The 20225-nt window shown below is 34.3% G+C and overlaps 1 protein-coding gene across 2 annotated transcripts; it reads right to left on the bottom strand.

The window, feature by feature from the left end:
* Positions 1 to 1874: 1874 nt before the first annotated feature.
* On the bottom strand, positions 1875 to 7246 carry LOC111407192 (DNA-directed RNA polymerases IV and V subunit 4-like). 2 transcript variants are annotated; one of them, XM_023036529.1, is made up of 10 exons: positions 7112 to 7246; positions 6649 to 6738; positions 4438 to 4512; positions 3960 to 4058; positions 3494 to 3605; positions 3280 to 3357; positions 3157 to 3190; positions 3014 to 3082; positions 2294 to 2418; positions 1875 to 2169 (listed from the first exon to the last, which is right to left on the bottom strand). In XM_023036529.1, exons 2-9 carry the CDS (start codon positions 6713 to 6715, stop codon positions 2305 to 2307), a joined length of 648 nt encoding a protein of 215 aa, XP_022892297.1. In that variant the 5' UTR covers positions 6716 to 6738; positions 7112 to 7246; the 3' UTR covers positions 1875 to 2169; positions 2294 to 2304. The 2 variants fall into 2 exon arrangements, with proteins under 2 accessions (XP_022892297.1, XP_022892298.1); XM_023036530.1 differs by having other exon boundaries at positions 4438 to 4497.
* Between the last annotated feature and the right edge of the window lie 12979 nt (positions 7247 to 20225).

Here is a 20225-nt window from a genome sequence, read left to right as displayed (position 1 = left end):
TAACATATTGATTTCACTGGAACGTACATATCTTGCATAAAGGTACTTTCAACTTACAGTGTTCCCCAACACATTCTCAACTTACATTACCATCTTCAACTTACATTATCATTATCATTCCCACATCATTCAAAGACAGGCAAATATATATTCAATTTCATAAGTAAAATATGGATCCATAGACAACATATTGCATGACAGCTTGATAGTTCATCTGTCGTTCCCAACGAATTGTTTCTGTCATTCTCGACACTTGGTCATAACAAATTGTATGAATAATTTTCGACAGTTCATTGCAATTGAGTAAAATACACTAAAAATTTTAATGTAACAAATATTCGAATACACAGCATTATGTACATATATTATCACGTGAACAACTGACAAAAACTAGAGATCATAAATATAGTCTACACATAAGAATAATGGTTGCAAAATTAACAAATTCAGCTATGTTACCATTGAATTTCACCTAGGAGCACACAATATTTAAGCAACGGTTACTGCAAACTAAAATATTTGTACGCATCATTAATAAAAACTGTAAAACATTTTAAAGTAAAAAGCTACACAAAAGTACTATCACGATACGTTTTTATTGTGAAATAAATACTTCCAAAAGTACTATCATGTTATTAACTACTTAAAACAACCGTTATGTTATCCTTGAGAATACTGACTATTTCCCTAGTTAACTCCTACAATGTAGCTGATATGTTGCTTGATTTAACCAAAAATAATGTGACATTTTTGTAAATGTAAAGCTAAAAATTAACTATTTTGGTAATTTCCACTTAAAAATAGTATAGCAATCTCATTTTACAATATACAATTGTCATAGATTATAAGACACTCGTGGTCATCAGAACAAGATTTTTAGCTTCTTTAATAATGTCAAGGAATTTGAATTGCTTCTCTTAATAAGATTGAAACCCCAAGTCTTAATAATCATGTCCCATTTACTAAAATCTTTAAAGCCGTGGAGGCTCGTGAACATAGAAGACATGTAACCAAGAAAAATATGTCTTGCATGAACAAGTTGCATTACATGCATTTGAACAAGGATTAAACTAGTTGTACACACTTGGTGTACATCAAATTTGACACCCTTAAATATTATCAAAATCTGTGTTATCGATTGTTTAAAGTGTTGTCAAGATTAATGTCTAAAAAAATGCCACATCAAAAGAATGTCAAACTTAATGTGACACTTAGTATCCATGTAACTTGATTTTTTAAACAAATACACAACACACAGGAAATCTTGCTATGGTTGAGAGGGAAAAAATATAAAAATTGCAATACATTTTACTTCGATAATCATGGCAGAGTTTATCTTGAATTTATATGCATTAAGCTGCATGTACAAGGCAGCTTTCACAAGGACTTTACAGGCCCCCTCACTGTAGCAGCGGGCCCACTTGGAAAAAAAAATTGCAACAAGCCCCCCTCATGTGTGTTGCTTGGTAGGGGCCTGTTTGTACGTGCAGCTCAACTCTAGAAAATCACCTACGACCAATTCTTGAGCTTTTAGATGGTATCAAAGTTGACAAAAATCTTAATTTCAAGTCTTGTCGCTATTCATTATGCATGTGTTTATATAAAAACATATATAATGATAAAAATCAGGCGGTTTTGTAGCACTGCCAGTTTCTCAAGTTTACGTGTTACTTCGAACTTACTAAGGGCGACCATCAACATTTTCGTGAAGGATCCATTCAGTCTGCCAGAAAAGTGAGACCAAAAAAATTTCTTCTAATTGTCAATAAAGCATTGGAATGATTGTGGTTCTGAATGTCGAGTCGTTAAAAAACAAAATTTCTATAAGATGAATGTGTGATCATAATAAAATTCATAACTCGAAAGCACAAATATGCTCCAATAATTGAGGGAGTCCTGATTGAGGATAAATTAAGGGAAGAACGACTTCATTAATTAGAACATCCAATATTTGAGACCATATTCACATGATACTCTGTCCTAAAAGTAATAGAAAACCTGGACAATTTGGTCTTTACATGAAACTAGGAGCTAGAGCCTAGATATTATAATGTAAAAATCATTTTACGAAAAAGAGACCATGAAAGCTTCGTTAACATTGTGGCGTGCCTTACTTTCATGAAAACTGGAGCCACATTCACATCTACAGAGTCCCAAATTATGCAGTACCTGACCAAAATAACGATACATGCTAAAGATAACATAAACAGTAGCGTAAAATATAAGCATACAAACGGGCAACAGTCATTCCTACTAGGAAAACAAATGGAAACTGATGTTGAAATGATCTTACCAAGCATTTTGTCAATCCATTGCAACTGACTCATTGAACTTGGCCAGCTCGTCCAGTGCATCCCTAAGATTTGTTAGTTCACCTAGCGCAATTCTAAGAGGTTCTTTTATTTTGTTTTCCTTTGCCTGGGAAAAAATACAAAATGAGAATGGTTGCACCTGTGGATTCGTTCAAGAGCTTGACTATTAAACTAAGCCCTGTTTGGCCCCCACCTCTTTAAATCTCATTTTTCCTCAAACCCATTTTCAACCCCACATTTTATAGGACCCACAACATTTAACAACTTTTCAACCACACGTTTCATCAATTTTTATCAAAATTTACTAAAAATATGATTTTTAGCCAAATCAAACGGGCTAAATGAAACACCATTTGCATGTTTATTATGCACTTTTAGATAAGTCTCTCAACAATATCATAAACAAAGATTCAACATTTTTTCTTCTTTAACACTGCCCAATAGTGTCCAATCTTCCATACCAAATATTTCATTTTATTATTCGATAAATGTCATTTTTAGAGCAAGCTAAATTGGCAAGTATATTGAACAGGTCAGTATTAAGGAAGAAAAGAGACTAAAATATTGTTAATTTTATTGTCCAATCATGTTGAATTCTGCATACCAAACACGAACTTATTGTATAACAAGCATCAAGTAAAAATGACTTGAAACAAGTGAGTAATGCAATCAAACACCTATTTTTCTTCTCACATATATACCTTCAGGGACGGGATAAGACAGAAAACTTCTTCAACAGATTCGGCGCGAAGGTTGGCAATTTGGCAGATCTGCAACCACAGAAATTAACTTAAATGCATCATGATGGAAATGCTGATAAAAATCAACTGCCAGAGATCAATACCTCAGCATCAGAAACTCCGTATATCTTGAGAGGCCTAATCTAAGTTAAGGGATAAACAAAACAACAACACAGAGTTGGTAGTTGCAGAAGAAAAAGTTTAGCATTGATCAAAGAGAAGGATACTGAAGAATTTTTCCAACAGTCAGGGATTTTGTACGGTAGCTGCCTCTCTTGGCATACATCAATCCGCTATCAAATGAACTGAGAACAAACAAACTTTAGATCAATCCAACATATTTAAATAAAAAGAAAATAAAACAAATGAACATAACAAGAAAGTGTACTCGTCTGGAGAGGAAAGCAAAAAAGGATTAAAAGCTAAATTTGCACTACTCACACTGGGAGTTTTATATTTGGATCCTCGGACAACATCACCATCTGCTCTTGGATTCCTTGCAAGATTTCTGCAGCTTCACAATCCATCAAGAATTTACTATTTTCTGGAAGCTCTGCACATGCATCAAGATCTCTTTTACAAGAGTAGAAAACAGAAAAAAAAAATTGACCAAATTTATTGCCTGAAATACGATATTGCAACAAAGAAACAAAACCCAGTCTGTATCTCATAAACAACAAAACATCCTTCCAAACCCAATGCATTAGTTAAAAACTATTTGAACACCCCAATAGTTTATGGGCTAATTTGATGATTTTCAATTTCTATCCTTCCCATCAATATTGTTTTTACTGTGAACAACACAATAAATTAATTCCAATGCACTTAGGAATTCACTAACAAACTTTTACGTCATTGGGAGAGCAAGAGGGAGGATGGTGACAACTGGTTCACTGCAAGCACTGACCTCGCTCAAGTCTGCACTCCTGTGTAGAAGGTGCTTTTGCTTGGGAACTCTTACTGCCATTGGCAATCTTGTCTCCTTTCCTGACTTTATCACCAGAACCTTAATAAATAGAATTTGTGCATTAGAAAAACAGTTAAAGCGCGAAACATATTCTACAGTACAAATTCCAACAACAAAACTTAATAAACCAAGTGGAAAAAGAGTTAGCTGCACATAAAAAACATGAGGTATTAATAAGGCAAACACGGGAAGATATTGGTCAAAACTTTGGCAGATAGTATCTACCTTCACATTAAATTTTGGAATATTGCCTCTTAAAGAATTTAAAGCATTTGAAATAACTAAATTAACAGAGCAACTGATAGAAACATTCTCAAGAAATTGAAAAAAAAAAAAAAAAAGGGCATATCATTACATAAATGTATTTTTCCTTAGGAGAAGTAATTAAAATCCATAGTAACTGTAAGATAAATTCAACCTTCAGATTCAAACTGAACTTTTCTTCCTCCCTTCGACTTTGCTGAGCCGTTGTCCTTCCCTAGGATGATGTGGCACGTAAAAGAACACAAGGAAAATGACATATCAAAACAAAGCGCCAAACCAGTGACATAGAGGTTTCGAATTTAAAAACATATGAGGATAAATTCAGTTGTACAAATATATATTTCGACTGGCTGCACAACATCATTGTACAAATATATATTTCGACTATCATGCATAATTTTACATTTCCACAATTCCACCCAACAATAATAAGTTAAAACATTCTCCTAATCTCTATAAATGCGAAAAGGAACTAAAAATCAACACAATTGATTCATTCAACGACACATGAAGATTTCCTTTATTTTCTATAACTTCTCCAAGAAGGTGACTGCTCTTAATCCAATGCAATTATATAGTGAAATTTCAATTCATTCAAGTTATTAGTTACAAAAGACTAGCACCAAGTAATTACATGGAGATAATTCATATCCATGTTTCGCGACCACAATTCAATGCAGAGTCGCCAGAACTAATCTACATCTATAATATATAATATCTTAGATTAAAAGCTCCATAAGATGAAAATCATTATCAAAGATTTCATCCAATCCAAACCCAAAACATCCAAAATCTGCACGAGATGAAAATTATTTCATGGACAATTTTATACAAACTATATTTTGACTATTCTCATAGTACCCTTTTTAATTTTGGTTTTATTAATCGACACATATAGAGCATGTTTGGTGTGCTTCTCCTAAAAAAGAAGCCACGTAGATAAGATACATTTTATTTCTAGATTCATATTGATCACGGATTCTATTTACATAATACATTCATGTATTTAAGGAGTCACATGTCTAAGGAAAAAATATCATTCATGAGTGTGGTATATTGAGATTTATGTAGCAGGTTCTTATAGTCATTCTAAGTTATCAAGTACCATAGATCAATGAAAAATGGAAAAGATTCTTCAAGTGCCTCAAGTCTTGGAAGTAGGGGAACAAGGAGCAGATAGGAACTAGGAATGCTAACCACTACATAAGCCACTAGCGGATGAGAGAAAGCGTTTCTTATGGTCACTCTAAATTGCCATGTACTTCATCATATTGAAGATAAAGAAAGTTTTTTTGCTTCACATTCTTGAAATTGATACCTCAGATGTTTCAAATGAAATGAGCAACGACTTTGGAATAGAAGGGAAAGGTTTTGGGGTTTGGGTTGAAGGTTCCACATCATTTTTATTTTTATTTTTTCGCCAACAGGCATTTTTTTAATAAAATATAAATGTATACAAATGAGAGGGGCTTAAACCTATCCTCGAGGCCACAAAATGTAATTTTAAAGCAGTGAATGAGAAGGTACTACCTCCTGTACAAACCTAATCTAATGACCAAAAAACCTAGAGGCCTCTAATAGTAGGCAGCCCAGATCTGTCAATCTATACTAGGCCACTAGTCATGGCAAATTAAGAGGACCATACTCCAGATAGCACTGCCGTTCCCATCCCTCAACAACTAGAGAGTCAGCTACCTAAATTCCTTCACGAAAGATATGGGAAACCATAGCATGATTGAGGGAAACCAAATGTCTGATATATCTGAGAATAGCTTGGATGGACCATGATCCTCCACCATGTATGATGCAGTGGATCGCAGAAGAATAATCTGCCTCTATCCATAAACGAGAGTCCAAGTCGATAGGCAATAAGGATACCATCAAGAATGGCTCACAGCTCCACCTCAAGAATCTAGCAGCGCCGTAGGAAGAAAAGAAAGCTCGAATAAATCGTCCATCATGATCTCTAACGATACCCCTCACCACTCGCAAAATCTCCGTTGACATATCAATCGGTGTTGATCTTATAGGATCTGATCGGTGGATAATGCCAGGAAACCAAAACAGGAGGTGGAGGTAGTGGTTGGGTGAGAAGAATCCCAAATAAAGGGCCAATATCTAAGTCCCCTCGCCAATACACAGTTTTCAATTATTGAAATATTTTTATTTCAACAAATTTCCAATAACAATAATCACAATGATTTAAAGAAAAATAATGTAAAATCTAAACAATAATGTGCACGCTGACTACAACTAGTAATATCGAAATTAGCAACATTTGCCGTCATAAAAATAGGTAAGAACACATCATAAATAAAAAACTTAAATAGTAATTGACAAAAAACATTTAAAAATAAAAATTTACCAGATGATTTATGGGCAGATTTTCCACCTTTGGAGTTCCCAAACCCTTGTCCTCCCTTTTCGGTCATAGCGCTCCAAATTACCTTAAAAACTTTATTTGAAACAGCACCAAAACGGTTTTTCAAAATCAAACTCTTCCAGTAGAATCACAAAATGCATGCATTCACATTCTAACATACATTAAAACAAGCATGTGCCTGGGTGTGAATTAGAATTTCTCATGTGATAGTCCAAAGAAATAAATAAAAAATAAAAATTCTTAACATGCAAATGATGAAATGAAGAAGGGAACATGGGTTTCAATTAAAATGGGAAAATTTGAAAAATTATGAAATTCTGAGCCAATCTTTAGCACACCCCAGAAATCAAACAGGAAACAATTAGCTCTTTTACTATTTTGTCCAAGATAATAAGAAACCCGTGAATAGTAAGCAACGAATAATGAGAAAGCTGGTGTCTATTACCTTAAAAAATTTCGGAGAGAACCCGAAGGCCGGTAGAGAGCTGCGGCGGCAGCAGACTGCGAGACCGTGTGTAAAAAAGGAAGAAAATATTTTACAGCTTGGTCCGTTTGATTGAATTTATTTTTTCCCCAAATTGCAATTTTTTTTTAACTAAAAACGTTTTTAACTTTTGAAAAAAAAGTCTAATCCCCCTTGTTTTTAAGAAATTTTTTTTTTTTTTTTTGAATGAGTATGTTTTTGTTTTCTTTAAAACAAGGAAAATATTTTATTTTTTATGTGATATTTTTCATGTTAATAAACACACTCCAAGGGTGTGCTTTTTCCACCTAAATTCTTACTTTTGTGTTATTTGATTGACATTTTTGTTCATGGTAAACATTTTCCTACTTTTGCTCATATGATCTTATTTTTCTCAAAAATCAAGGAAAATTTTCAGGGAATTCACACCCACTCTCATAATAAAAAATGGACAAATATAATATTTTCTAAATTGAAAATTAAATCAATCAAACACGTTTAATTGACAATTTCCATGCAAATAAGTTATAAACAATTGTATTTCCTAAATTTTATTTTTTTCCATGTAAATTTCATACTTACAATCAAAGGAATCCTAAGTACTTCTCTTTGGGAAATTTGAGGTAAAATTGAAGTGGAGGTCTTCAACTTATACATTATGTGCAAATGGATCTCAACCTTTAGTTCTTGATGGTCAAAACCACGTGCTTTTGTTTTCTACAAAATTGTGTTAATCGAATTCAAATGAATTGAATCCATTCAGATATCCACTAAAATATTGAGGTGCAAGCCACGAGGGCTATTGTTATAAGGATTTCGCCCATTCAAATTTTCAATAAAATAACAAGTGCAACACATGTGAACCACTCTTATGACAACTCTACAATATACAAAGAGATGTAGAAGAAATGTTATTGACCAATATGTTGACTGTGCAATATCTGAAGCTCTTCTATGAACAATTTTAATTTACTAATGATTGGTACTTCACATGTGAGGCTCTTTCGTAAAGGCTCGAAGTTAAATTGATTATAAAATAGACACAAGTAAGAGAAAATTGAACTTAGGCGACCTTATTGTACTAAATTGAAGATTATTGCCCAAAATGCAAGCCTGCTCAGAGTTGGATGACCTAGATTGTTTGACACCCCTCACGAAATATATATATATATATATATATATATATATATATATACGGTAAGAATCCAGTTCCGTTATAATCTGTATCTGAATTCATTTGAAATAAAATTGAAGACGGACACCTTCTTTCAGATTCAAATAAAACCAAAAACAACAAATGGAAGCATCCATTCGAACAAGAAATCTAATATGATACAATATTTAAAATTTTGAACAGGAAAATATGCAGTCTAACAATTTGCCAACTAGCTAAGGCTTGATGCAGCCTCTCGGCATCCTATCAAGCCAGAGCTTTGCTTCTAATTGTCAACATACAGAATGGCCACATCGTCTCACCAGAGAGCCTCGGAACTCAGGTACCATCAACTTGTGAGTAAAATACAAAGCTCGGGAATGTGGTGGCGATGTCTCTGTATCAAAAAAAAAAAAAAATCAGATTCAGCAGCCAGAAAATGCATTCGGGGCACTATGGTGCACGGCAGTGGACAGTACTAGACATTGCAATAGATAAAATTATAGTTTCTTTTTCTCTATTAATATTGTACTAATATACTTTATCGAACGAGTCATCAAATTCAGGTATTATTCGTAATAGATTACGTGTAGGATGCTATAGTGCTTAATGTGTATTGTCTACCAGCCAAGGAAAAAAAAAATAAAAAAAACCTTGACTTAAGGTAAAAAAATCACATCAATAAGGTACAATACACTTACTTGAGGTATTAAAGGGTCATATTCTTCAAAAGAGATGGATGTTGCAATACAAGGGTCTGCCATTCTTCTTTGTCAATCTTCCCTTCATGTTCCCCGGGACATATCTCAATGGTGCAAAGGACAATGGTGAAGTATACTCAGCCTTACTAGTAGCTGCAGTGTGAGGGTTCGATTCCTAAAATATGGATTGAGACTTTTTGTGGGCACCAGTGTACATGCAGCTCTTGTTCTCTAGCCTGTTGGGGCACATCTCACGATTAACTCTCTCACGATGCTCCAGGAGTGGGACAGTGGGGGACCCTTAAGGATGAGGTTCAACCTTTTTAGTATCAGCTTCCTTAAAAGTCTGAAACAAAGCCACAATATATTGACCAAGGGTCCATTTGATTGCCAATATTCTTTATGGAAAATGTATTTTTCCGCCAAAATTCTTACTTTTGTGATATTTGACTGATATTTTTATTTTATGTAAAATATTTTCCTACTTTTATTCTATAAAAAATCAAGAAAAATATTTCTTTGGGGAAAGTAGAATTTTATTTTCCGGGGAATTCACCTTTTCTCTCTCTCTCTCTCTCATCTACCAACAAAAAAAAAAATCTGACAAGTATAATATTTTTTAGGTTGAAAATTAAATAAAAAACACATTTAATTGATAATTTCCATACAAATAAGTTCTAAATGATTGAATTACTTAAAATTTATTTTCTTTCCATACAAATTTCATGCTTACAATCAAACGCATCCTAAGATTTTTGATTACATTTATTTTCTATGGAAAATATCAGTTTTCCACTCAAATTCCTATTTGGAGTGTTTGATTGCTATTTGTTTCCATGGAAAACATTTTTCAACTTTTGAAAATATGCCTAATTTTCCTTGTTTTTAAGGAAAATATTTTCCTTGGGTAGAGGTGGTTTTTATTTTCCACAAAAGATGGAAAACATTTTATTTTCTAGGTGGTATTTTCCATGTCAATCAAACACACTCTTATAGTTACATTATCCCTCGGTAAGCTTACATGCATCGTATAATTTTATATAAAAATCTAGATATTGCATTATATATGGAAACTGGGGAAAAATGCCTCCAAAAGTCGCCTCCACAGAGAGTGTTTGAAAATTGAGGGAAAAAAATTTGCCAATCTCCCATTCACTAATAAAACATTCATCAAAATTCAAAATAAAAGTAAATTTATAAACTCTACCAACTGAACAACGCAACACAAAGGTCGAGCCCATTCCATACATGATTATGCATGTCTTTCATTACTACACGGCTCTATCAGTGCCCATTTCGATGGTTAAACACAAATTCAAAACCTTGAGTATCATGTTATGTAATCTCAAGTCTTGCTATTCCACTAGATTTGCAAATTACAACCAATAGTGCTTCTGTTGCTTTTCTAAGCGACGCATCTAATGACATTTGCGTACAAATTTCCTCGCAGTTCCAACAATTTTAACCAGTTCTCTCAACTCCAATTAGTGCAACCTCAACCATTTCATGAAGATACCAATTATTTTAATAGTATTTGTTCTTAGAAAACTAAATATCGATCATCTCAGACAAACTCAACTCATACGGACAATAACTGCATATGAATGAAATCAACCAGAAAATATTATTGTCAACTTTTATTTGAATAACATCTTTATGTTAATGCAAGTTATTTAATATTTTTAGAGATCCAACATTTGACATTTTATATTAAATCTTAAACTAATAGCTTGGAATTGAGTATTTCAAGAATTATATTAAATATGAAAATTTTACTTAAGTCGTTATTTTATCGTTATTGAATTATCGATCTCATTTTCAAATTTCAACACGTAATAAAAGTGATATTTCCACTTAAATTAGATAAAGAAGATTTTGGTAATACCTCGAGCCTATTTTTATAAAATAATAAAATAGTGAAGATGAAAAAGATTTTTACTTGGCGATCATCACTCGGTCAATCTTCCACTCGTTCACATGACTCATTCTTATCTGAAAAGTCATTGTAAGAGTGAGTTTTGAAAAACACTCTGTAAGAAATATGTGCATATTCTTATTAACATGATATAAATATAAAATGACATGACATACCGATATTTCTTAAATTAAGAGAAAACTGGTCGCGATATCCAATAGTTCAAGAAATTTCATGAGAATTCTTATATCCCGTAGGATTTACATATTTGACCAAACGGTCTATCCCGTAGGATTTAACATGTTTGACCTAACGGTTTATCCCGTAGAATTTAACTTAAAAACTACCCGAAGGCCTTAAAGTCTTTTATGTCAAAATTTATATAAACATCAAGAAATAAGAATTCACCACTTTGCACTATGTATTCTTACCTCAAGTGATATCCAATAGTTTATCTAAAAAAAATTGATTTGAAATAGTAATGTAGAAGTGAATAGAGTGTCTGTGTGTTAAAATAAAAATGGTCTTATGAAATTTCTAACACAAAATACTCTCACCTTACACCCTATATAAATCACTCACATGTAACCTTTAAGGAATCTCAAAACGTTGGAAACGTAATTCAATTAGAGCATTTCAGGTTATTATAATTCAAATAAATGCTTTTTAGGTTAATTAAGAGTTAATTATTTTAGTTATTATCAAAATTAATGATAATTATGTTTAATATGTTTTCAAATTCCTACCTGAAACTTCCGTCCTTGATTTCTTTATTATTATTAAAATATTTGACTATAATACTTTTTCTTTTCATTAGGATAACTCGAGCATAATTAGCTCAAAATTACTTTTTTCTTGAGCCTAATTTATATTATTTAATATGAACTACAAAATGAGTATAATATCGATATATTTTTGTCAACTACTAAAATACTTAATTATTCGACCCAAATGATTTACGATAAATTCTAAAAAGTACGCGTAAGTAAAATTAATTATTTATACAAATAAGTGGGTTGTATTTATTGTTTCTACTTTCTGACTTTAGTGTGACGTCAAGGTTGGCATGGACTGTTTCATTTGCTAAATGACTAATATTAAGTTCCTATTGGGCCCCCATTATTTGAATTTATAATGGGGAGAGTAGTGTTTTTTTGAAAATTGTGTGGTTGAAAAGTTTTCGATTTAAGTATAATATTATTTTATTGAAAATTGTGTGATTAAAAATAGGAGAGAAAAAATTAAATTAAATTAAAGAGTTTTAAAGGGAGCCAAACGAGGGCTAAGTTTAAGCCCCATATGAAAAATAGTAAAAAAAATTCGGGTGGTTACAATTCAAGCTTTACTACACATGCAATTACCACTAGAATCTCTACTACTAATGCAATTTGAATGCTTAAAATCCATGGAAGATTCACTTATAGCACATGTAAAAAGACCAAAATGTATATCTCATTACTTCATTACAGCATGGATGACACTGAATTCCAAACTGCAATGTATCAAGTGAAGTTGACTTACTCACAAACTTGTAACCACATACTAGAGGAAGAATCACACACAAAAGTCTGTGTAACATAATAATTGAAAAAAGCTGTAAATCACATAAAGAATTCATCTTTCCATAAAATTAAGATATCAGTCAGCACAATGCCACACAACACCATGAAAAATCAAATAAAATCAGAAGAGGACGAGTGCACTGGGAAGCACAACCCTCTCTAGAGAGAATTATTTTTTTCCCCGTTGCACTTTATTTTACAAAGGAAAAACAGGCAAATGCTGCTCTTTCTCAACGAAAGACACAAGACAATTGAGTTATACTAACGCTTTAATCTAAACGAACCAGTAAAGAAAGAATCTGCAAAAACACAACGCTGAATGAGCATGAGATAATTGGATGCCAAAACAACCTAAAGATCACTTATTTTACATAATTAATAGAAAAATAATGATTTGACGCGTGTAAATTATGTCAAGGGAATAAATCCCACATCGGTTAAATACCGAAATATCGACCAACTTAAATAGATTTTGGATCACTCCTTTTAATAGGGTTGACCTTATTAAGATGAACCCCAAATCTTAACACGGTATCAGAGCCCAGTAAGTTTCAACGAGTTATTCGATTCGATTAAGTCTTAAAAATGAGCACACGAATTTCAAGATTGGTCTGCTCAAAAAGAGCCACCACCTTGCTGGGGCATATTGAGGGAATAAATCTCACATCGATTAAATTTCGAAATATTGACCAACTTAAATAAATTTTGGACCACTCTTCTTAATAAGGTTGAGCCCAAACCTTAACAAATTATGACAAGGAACTTGAGAACACCGGAACTACAAGAAGCATCAATTTCAATGGGCATTGGTAAAATTGGACCAGAAAGCGAAAACCCTCGATCCATTCAACGAAATCTCAAATTCTCAGCTTTTAAATCGTTCAAAAAAAAAAACACAGAATTCAACATTTGTATAGACTCAAACATGTATAATTAAAGAAAAACTGGCAAGCGATGCACCTTTTAGGCAAAAATGAGGGGAAGAGAAGATATCAAGGAGATGCGGGAGCTAGGATTAAGCTTTAACATTTTGTTTTTTTGATCAAAAAATAAATAAATCGGGTTGAATTGATGGTCCTTCTGAAACGGTGTTAATGGTGGTTATTTTTGGCTTTTCCTTATAATACAAGTAAAGCAGAGATGAAGCGATTTGGAATGATTAAAATAGTTGTTGGGTTTTTTGATATTCAATAATTCGGGCGATGATTTAAAACAATTGTCGGATTATTTATCGACACTATGGACTTGGCTCGACTCGGAGATGAACTATACTTTTGGATGGTTCGGGTTTGGGTTGGATGATTATTTGGTTAGTTAGACCATTTAGTGATTAATATGGAGTTGAATATTGACCCATTAGTTTAGGTTAATTGGTAGCCCTTTTAGTGAACCCTAAGCCCAATTGAAGTGCCCTAAACTAACCTATATATATATGTATTTATCTCCCAGCTATTTTTGGTAGTGTGTGTGTTGTAGCAATGTAGAGGATAGTTGAGAGAAGAGAGGCAACCGAGAGAGAGGGAAGCCATGTGAGGTTGTGAGTGAGATTTAACCATTGTGATATCTTCGTCTTCCTCTCCATACCTTTGTAGATTGCTAACACCACCACCCTTCTTCTTCGTGGGGTTTGAGAGAGTTTAGGCAGTCCAAAGTGAAGGCGAAAGTCTTGGGTCGAGCCAAGGTAAATCAGTGTTCGTTTGATTATTTTCTGAGCCCGAAATCAAGATTTATTGAGGGTTCTCCGCTACAAATGGTATCAGAGCTTGTGTTGTTGATAAATCTGTGATTTTTGGGGCTAAAAACGGGCTGGAAGTGGTCGGAAACAGATCTGGAAATCAGAGGCAGAAACTGTCCAGTTTTTTAAATTTCTGTTGGATCTGTTTTGACGTTTTCTGGTGAAACCAAAAGGAGTTTGGCGAAACGGACACCACCGGTGGACTGTGCAGGCGAAGAAGAAGCTGGAAGGGTCACAGGCCGTCGGCGCCTGGATTTCCGTTTATGGAGCGTGAGGGCGCGTGCTGCGTATTCTGACGATGGTGTCTTCAGACAGAATGTTTCTGATGATGATACGACCCTGCAGTGTTTTCAGATTTCAGTTTGGAGCAGTACAGTGAAAGTTGGACGATTTTGCCCTTGGACGTTCGGGTGCCGGGTGCTGTTTTCGTGTTACTGTGGTTGCTAGTGACTTTAGGATGAATAGTGATAGTCTTGAAGTGGTGAATTCGCGTCTCTCGATATTTACGGACCTTCAGACGTGGTCCGCTCATAATCATGTCTTTTACCTTTTATTATTGCAGTTAAAATTATTATGTAGAGTAATTTATTTTTTACATTAGAGGTCACCGTGTGGGGTGACATTAGGTTTGGGTTACTATGAAGGGGTAACCATTGCCTGTTGCTAGACTTAGGAATTATTTGCCTTAAATTCTTTGTGAATTTGCTGTCAATTTTTCTACATTATTAGAATTGCATGTGGCCTTAGGAAAGTTTACTTGACTATTCTATGTGAATTATATTCATATTTTACTTGTGGTCATTATTTGGCATTGGTGGCAAATGTAGGTCTAAGGTAAGTGCGAAAAATAACGTATATTTTAACTGTGGTAAAATTTGAACATAGTTAAAAGAGATTGTCCTAAGATGATAATAAAAGGAAATATAAGGATAGAGACAAGGTGAATGTGGCTTTAGGGTCGAGTAGTGATCCTAGTGAGGTTAATTGAGAAAATAAACCTGGTTCTTACATTGCATCTGTCTGCATGTATGTGGTTACTTAATTCTGTTGTAACGTTGATGTTACACTTTTAATATGTTTGATGTGTGTAATTGCATGAATTAGAGTGACTTATTACTTTGTATAATATGTTTACATGCATAGTGGTTTAAGTTTTGTGGCGTACTCTATTTGCTCTATGAGTGGTGTGAGAGCGTGGTAGTGAGAAGAAAGTTAGGCAGTCGTTTCTCTTCTTTATCTTTGTGAGTCTGTGTGGTTTGTGAGATTATGTGAGGTAGCCATGTTAGGGTTATATTCTTCCTCTTTGTGAGCCTCCTTTGCGAGTGTTGTGAAATAACCGACTCTTTCTTCGATTCTCTTTGAAAGTGCCACCTTCACTATTTCCTCTGTGAATTTTTAGGGAGCATTCGTGAGTGGATTAACCTTTGTGGTCACCGAAATGTGTTGTTTTGCCATAGTGAGTTTGAGATGCATTAGCAGTGAGTTGGATGTCTTTTGATAAGGTGGAGTATAGATGTCTAGAGATGCATTGGTGATATGCACGAGGGATGTAGAGTGTGACATTTGGATCACGAGTGGAGGTGTGATCAAATGTGTAGAATCCTTTATCTGTGAAAGAGACCCTGTACAGGTGGAGTGTGAGAGAGGTACTTCTATCACTTCTGTAAGGTGGAGTCTCATTATCCACGTAGGTTGAGAGAAGTAATGTGGTGTTAGAGGATTATCCCGAGAGCTTAAGATCTATTGTGATTTACTAGTTAGACATGAGTTAAATGATTGGTTTAGTGAGCATTGTGAGCGATGAGAGGAGATATGTGTTCTCGAGGTGGGAGTAACACGGAATGAGATAGGAGAAGTGTAGTGAGATCTTTCCTAGGGTCATTTATGCATTTGTTGCATATGTGTTTGACCGTGTGCTGATTAACTAAGTGTTAATCTGTGGTTCTGTGTGAACGTGGTTTTGAAAAGATCTCTGTATGTGTTATCCTATATATATCTTCATCGCATAATTATTTGTTCACTGTGAATATTTGTTTCTACTTGGGTATTCTTGACCTTAGCCCTGGTAAGTACATAGAGCAAGTATGGTATGTGTTTCAATTCGAAACACGAGGTAAGGTCTGTTATTCCAATTTTATTGGATTACCTTGATTGTGCAAGTATAAACTGTGTGTTTTGGTTGCTTGCAGATTATTGGGCAATAAGGTGGAGATTGTTGGGTTTTTTGATACACAATAATCACGGCGATGATTTAAAACAGTTGTCGAATTATTTATCGACACCATGGACTTGGCTCGACTCGGAGATGAACTACACTTTTGGATGGTTCGGGTTTGGGTTGGATGATTATTTGGTTAGTTGGACCATTTAGTGATTAATATGGAGTTGAATATTGATCCATTAGTTTAGGTTAATTGGTAGCCCTTTTAGTGAACCCTAGACCCAATTGAAGTGACATAAACTAACCTATATATATGTATTTATCTCCCAACTATTTTTGGTGGTTTGTGTGTGTTGTAGCAATGTAGATGATAGTTGAGAGAAGAGAGGCAACCGAGAGAGAGGGAAGCCATGTGAGATTGTGAGTGAGATTTAACCATTGTGATATTTTCGTCTTCCTCTCCATACCTTTGTAGATTGCTAACACCACCACCCTTCTTCTTCGTGGGGTTTGAGAGAGTTTAGGCAGTCCAAAGTGAAGGCGAAAGTCTTGGGTCGAGCCAAGGTAAATCAGTGTTCGTTTGATTATTTTTTGAGCCCGGAATCAAGATTTATCGAGAGATTTTCGCTACAATAGTAAAATACTAAAATTATATATGAGAAGGCAATTCTAGAGAAAGACTACTGGTACCAGTACGAAAACCAAGGGAGAGAGTGCGTGTGTTTATAGATGTAGTATTTCAATCGTGGATTTTTCTCAAATTCATTTTTTTTTCAAAATACATTTTCAATAAAATAATTTTACATATAAATTCAAAAAGTTTTCCTACATAAAAAACATACATGCTCATAAAAATCACTATTTTCGAGATTTGTTAACCTCAAATAATGGTTACAAGGTAACGAGAAGTGATTATCTTGAGGAACGCTCGACTATAGTAGTGGCCCTGAGAGGGAGAATTACTTTTATGCATTCAGTGCACTAGATTAACGTGGTCTTCCCATTTAGTACTGTTTGTTTGACAAATTGTCAATTATGCAATGTGATAATAAAAATAACATGATCATGCTACAAATGCATCTCAATTTATAAATTTGTTTATCAACAAATGATGCGGAAGATACTATTGTGTCAAAATTTCACCAAACAACTAAAAAAATAAATGTCTCCCATTTTCTTTTTGTCACCTCATTAATCTATAAAAGAATGTGTAAATGTTTATGTACAACAATCATTTTCCTAATAATAATAGTAAAGATACGACTTTTGCGTGAAGAAATTCATAGATCTTACCTAGAAGAATAAACCTGGTACTAACAATAAAATGTTTTTATAAGATTGTGCATAAAAATACGAATAATGCTGCTTTTTATCCTAGGTTTGGAGGCCCCCGATGTGAATTGCATCCAAAAAGCTATTTGTACAATGTGGGTTTACAAGATTGGCTTACAATGTGACGTGGCAAGGGGCAAAAAAGGAAGAAAATGACAAAAGGACAAAGAATTCAGACAGACAAAGAATTCAAAAGACTGAATAAGAGACAGTGGGAGCACGTGATTTCTCCCTCTCTCCAATTTCTTACCAAAAGCTGAAAGAAAAGGGAAAAACCCAACCTCCATTTTCTCTCCAAATTTGAAGACGACGAAGCCATTCGAAACGTGATTTTCGAAACCCAATGCACACATCACCTCTTGCCATCTACAAATCTGCCACCATCTCCTGCCTACAGCCACATCTCGAACTCGTCGGGCGGGACTTTCATCAAGCCTCGTAGCAATATTAAATTCCACCAAATCTCACATTGGCTAGATAGTAAGGTACGTGATTTAAACAACTTGAAGGTGTATGCCATTTGATGTGCGTGAAATATAGTAGCAGTATTGAATCCTAGGGTTTTCTTCTCTACACACAAGCATGGGGAGTGTATATTGTCCTTCTCAAATAAAATCTGGGTCGGTTGATAATAGTAATAATCTTCAATGCATAGACATTTTTGGTAGATTTGCACAAAACTGGAGTATTAAATTCCACCATAATTTTCTTGAAGTTTTGGGATTATTTCGAAATTTAATCTAGATTTTTTTGGTACTTTTGCGAAAAATTGGTTTGCTGAACCTAACCAGAATTTTCTTGAACTGCTGGGATTTTTGGGATTTTCGAAACTAAATTGAAGAAATTTAATGCTAGAAACTTTTGTGCTTTGGAACAATTCCAAGATGATCACCTTCACCTAAACATGTTCCATTGTAGAGACATCCGTTAGTTTGGGGGGATAACATGTTACATAATACCGTGATGCCAACAAATAAAATTTACCCTGCTAAAGAGACATCTAGCATAGAGTGTAAGCAAACTAAAACACCCGAAGTGCTGCTCTATATCCTTGTCAAAAAGTTGCATTAAGGTTGTATTTGGTGATGCCATTGTAGTAGAGCAAGTGTTCGGAATGAGTGGTCATCTTCACATTTATCATTTAACTTTTTGTTGTTGGCGTGTGAATCCTATAACAGAATGCAGGAGTAAGCCCATTTCTTTGCCGAATGCCCGATAAAAGTTCGATGCCCAACGTGTAACCAAGGTTTCCAAAAGTGTTTTGAGGTAGAACGAGCTACAGTTAATAAAGGTAAATTCTTCAAATGTTGCGGTCATAAATGTGGTTTCTGGGACTGGTGCAAAGAAGGGAAATCAAGTGGCGAAGCCAAGAACATTGGTGCTATGTTGCCTAAGTCCAATCCGATCGAATCAGTTGACGATATCTCCCGCATGTTTCAGTCTCAAGTTCGGATTAACGATGAACGCAAACTCCACATTTCTATGAACGTGACAATCCATACAGGAAAACCAAGCGCCAAATGGAACACCAAAGGCAAGGGGCAAGCTTGATTAGTGGTGGATTTTTGCTTAGCTATCTCAAATATGTTGTTTATATTGAAGGAAAATCAATGTTGTAAATTTATCATGCCAATCTGTTGTTTATTTGTAAGGATTGTGACAGTCTGTTGTTTATGTGGGTAAGGTACAACTTATGAATGTAGTAGATTTATCATGACATTGTCTGCAAATAACCAGCAAAGTGGCGGTAAGTAGACTATTTATACTAAACTAGGAAATTAATTAAAACCTAATTTAAAAGGGAAATAAAATTCTAGAATATGATAAAAAAAAAAAAAAAGGGAAATAAAAGGCCTAGAAATATTAAAGTTACCAAGCAAGAATTTCATCTAAATCAAAACACTACACGAGAAAGGAAACAAAATCTGTTAGCCAACTACGGTGCGACCGCATTGTTGTTTTATATGCGTTTGCATGGTTCTCATGATTCCAGCCTTGTAATTTTCGGTATGCATGTGTGCGACCGCATGCATCTTAAGGCAGTGCTGTCGCATGGTAGCCGTGCTGGACTGTTTCTTCCTTGTTTGCTCCAGCTTGGTTCAGGTGCAATTTCATTGGTGACAAAAACTGATTGGCCATCTTTAGCAACCCAAATCAGCCCTCAACTAACACTTATATTATACACACTTGTCAAGCTCGAACCTCATCATTAACCAAACCTAGATAAATTTATTACAAATCGTATTTTAAAAATATATTGTTATAGCTAAATAAATTTATTACAAATCGGTTTTGCAAATAAATTTGTAACACGAAGAGTATAACAAAAATATCAAACCAAACTTGCAGGAACTAAACCCCAAAATCAACTTCAAATGCATAATTCAAAATTTCAAATCCTGCCATAATAAAACCCAAAAGGTACATCAAGATCTCGATTTATTGAAAATAAAGAACCCATTCAAACTTAAACAGGTGAAATAAGGCCGATTGTTAAAAGATCGATGTTGTCAAAACACGCTTCCTCAATGCATTAT

The sequence above is a fragment of the Olea europaea genome, chromosome 13, assembly GCF_002742605.1.
Source record: "Olea europaea var. sylvestris chromosome 13, O_europaea_v1, whole genome shotgun sequence".
Lineage (NCBI taxonomy): Eukaryota > Viridiplantae > Streptophyta > Magnoliopsida > Lamiales > Oleaceae > Olea > Olea europaea.
This window is presented reverse-complemented; position numbering and strand designations above follow the sequence as displayed.

Coding starts and splice junctions, on each gene's coding strand:
- LOC111407192 (XM_023036529.1), bottom strand. CDS start 6,715: ATGACCGAAAAGGGAGGACAAGGGTTTGGGAACTCCAAAGGTGGAAAA. Junction 3,358..3,493: donor CCAAATATAAAACTCCCAGT/GTGAGTAGTGCA, acceptor GTTTGTTCTCAG/TTCATTTGATAGCGGATTGA. Junction 2,419..3,013: donor GTCTTATCCCGTCCCTGAAG/GTATATATGTGA, acceptor ATTTTTTCCCAG/GCAAAGGAAAACAAAATAAA.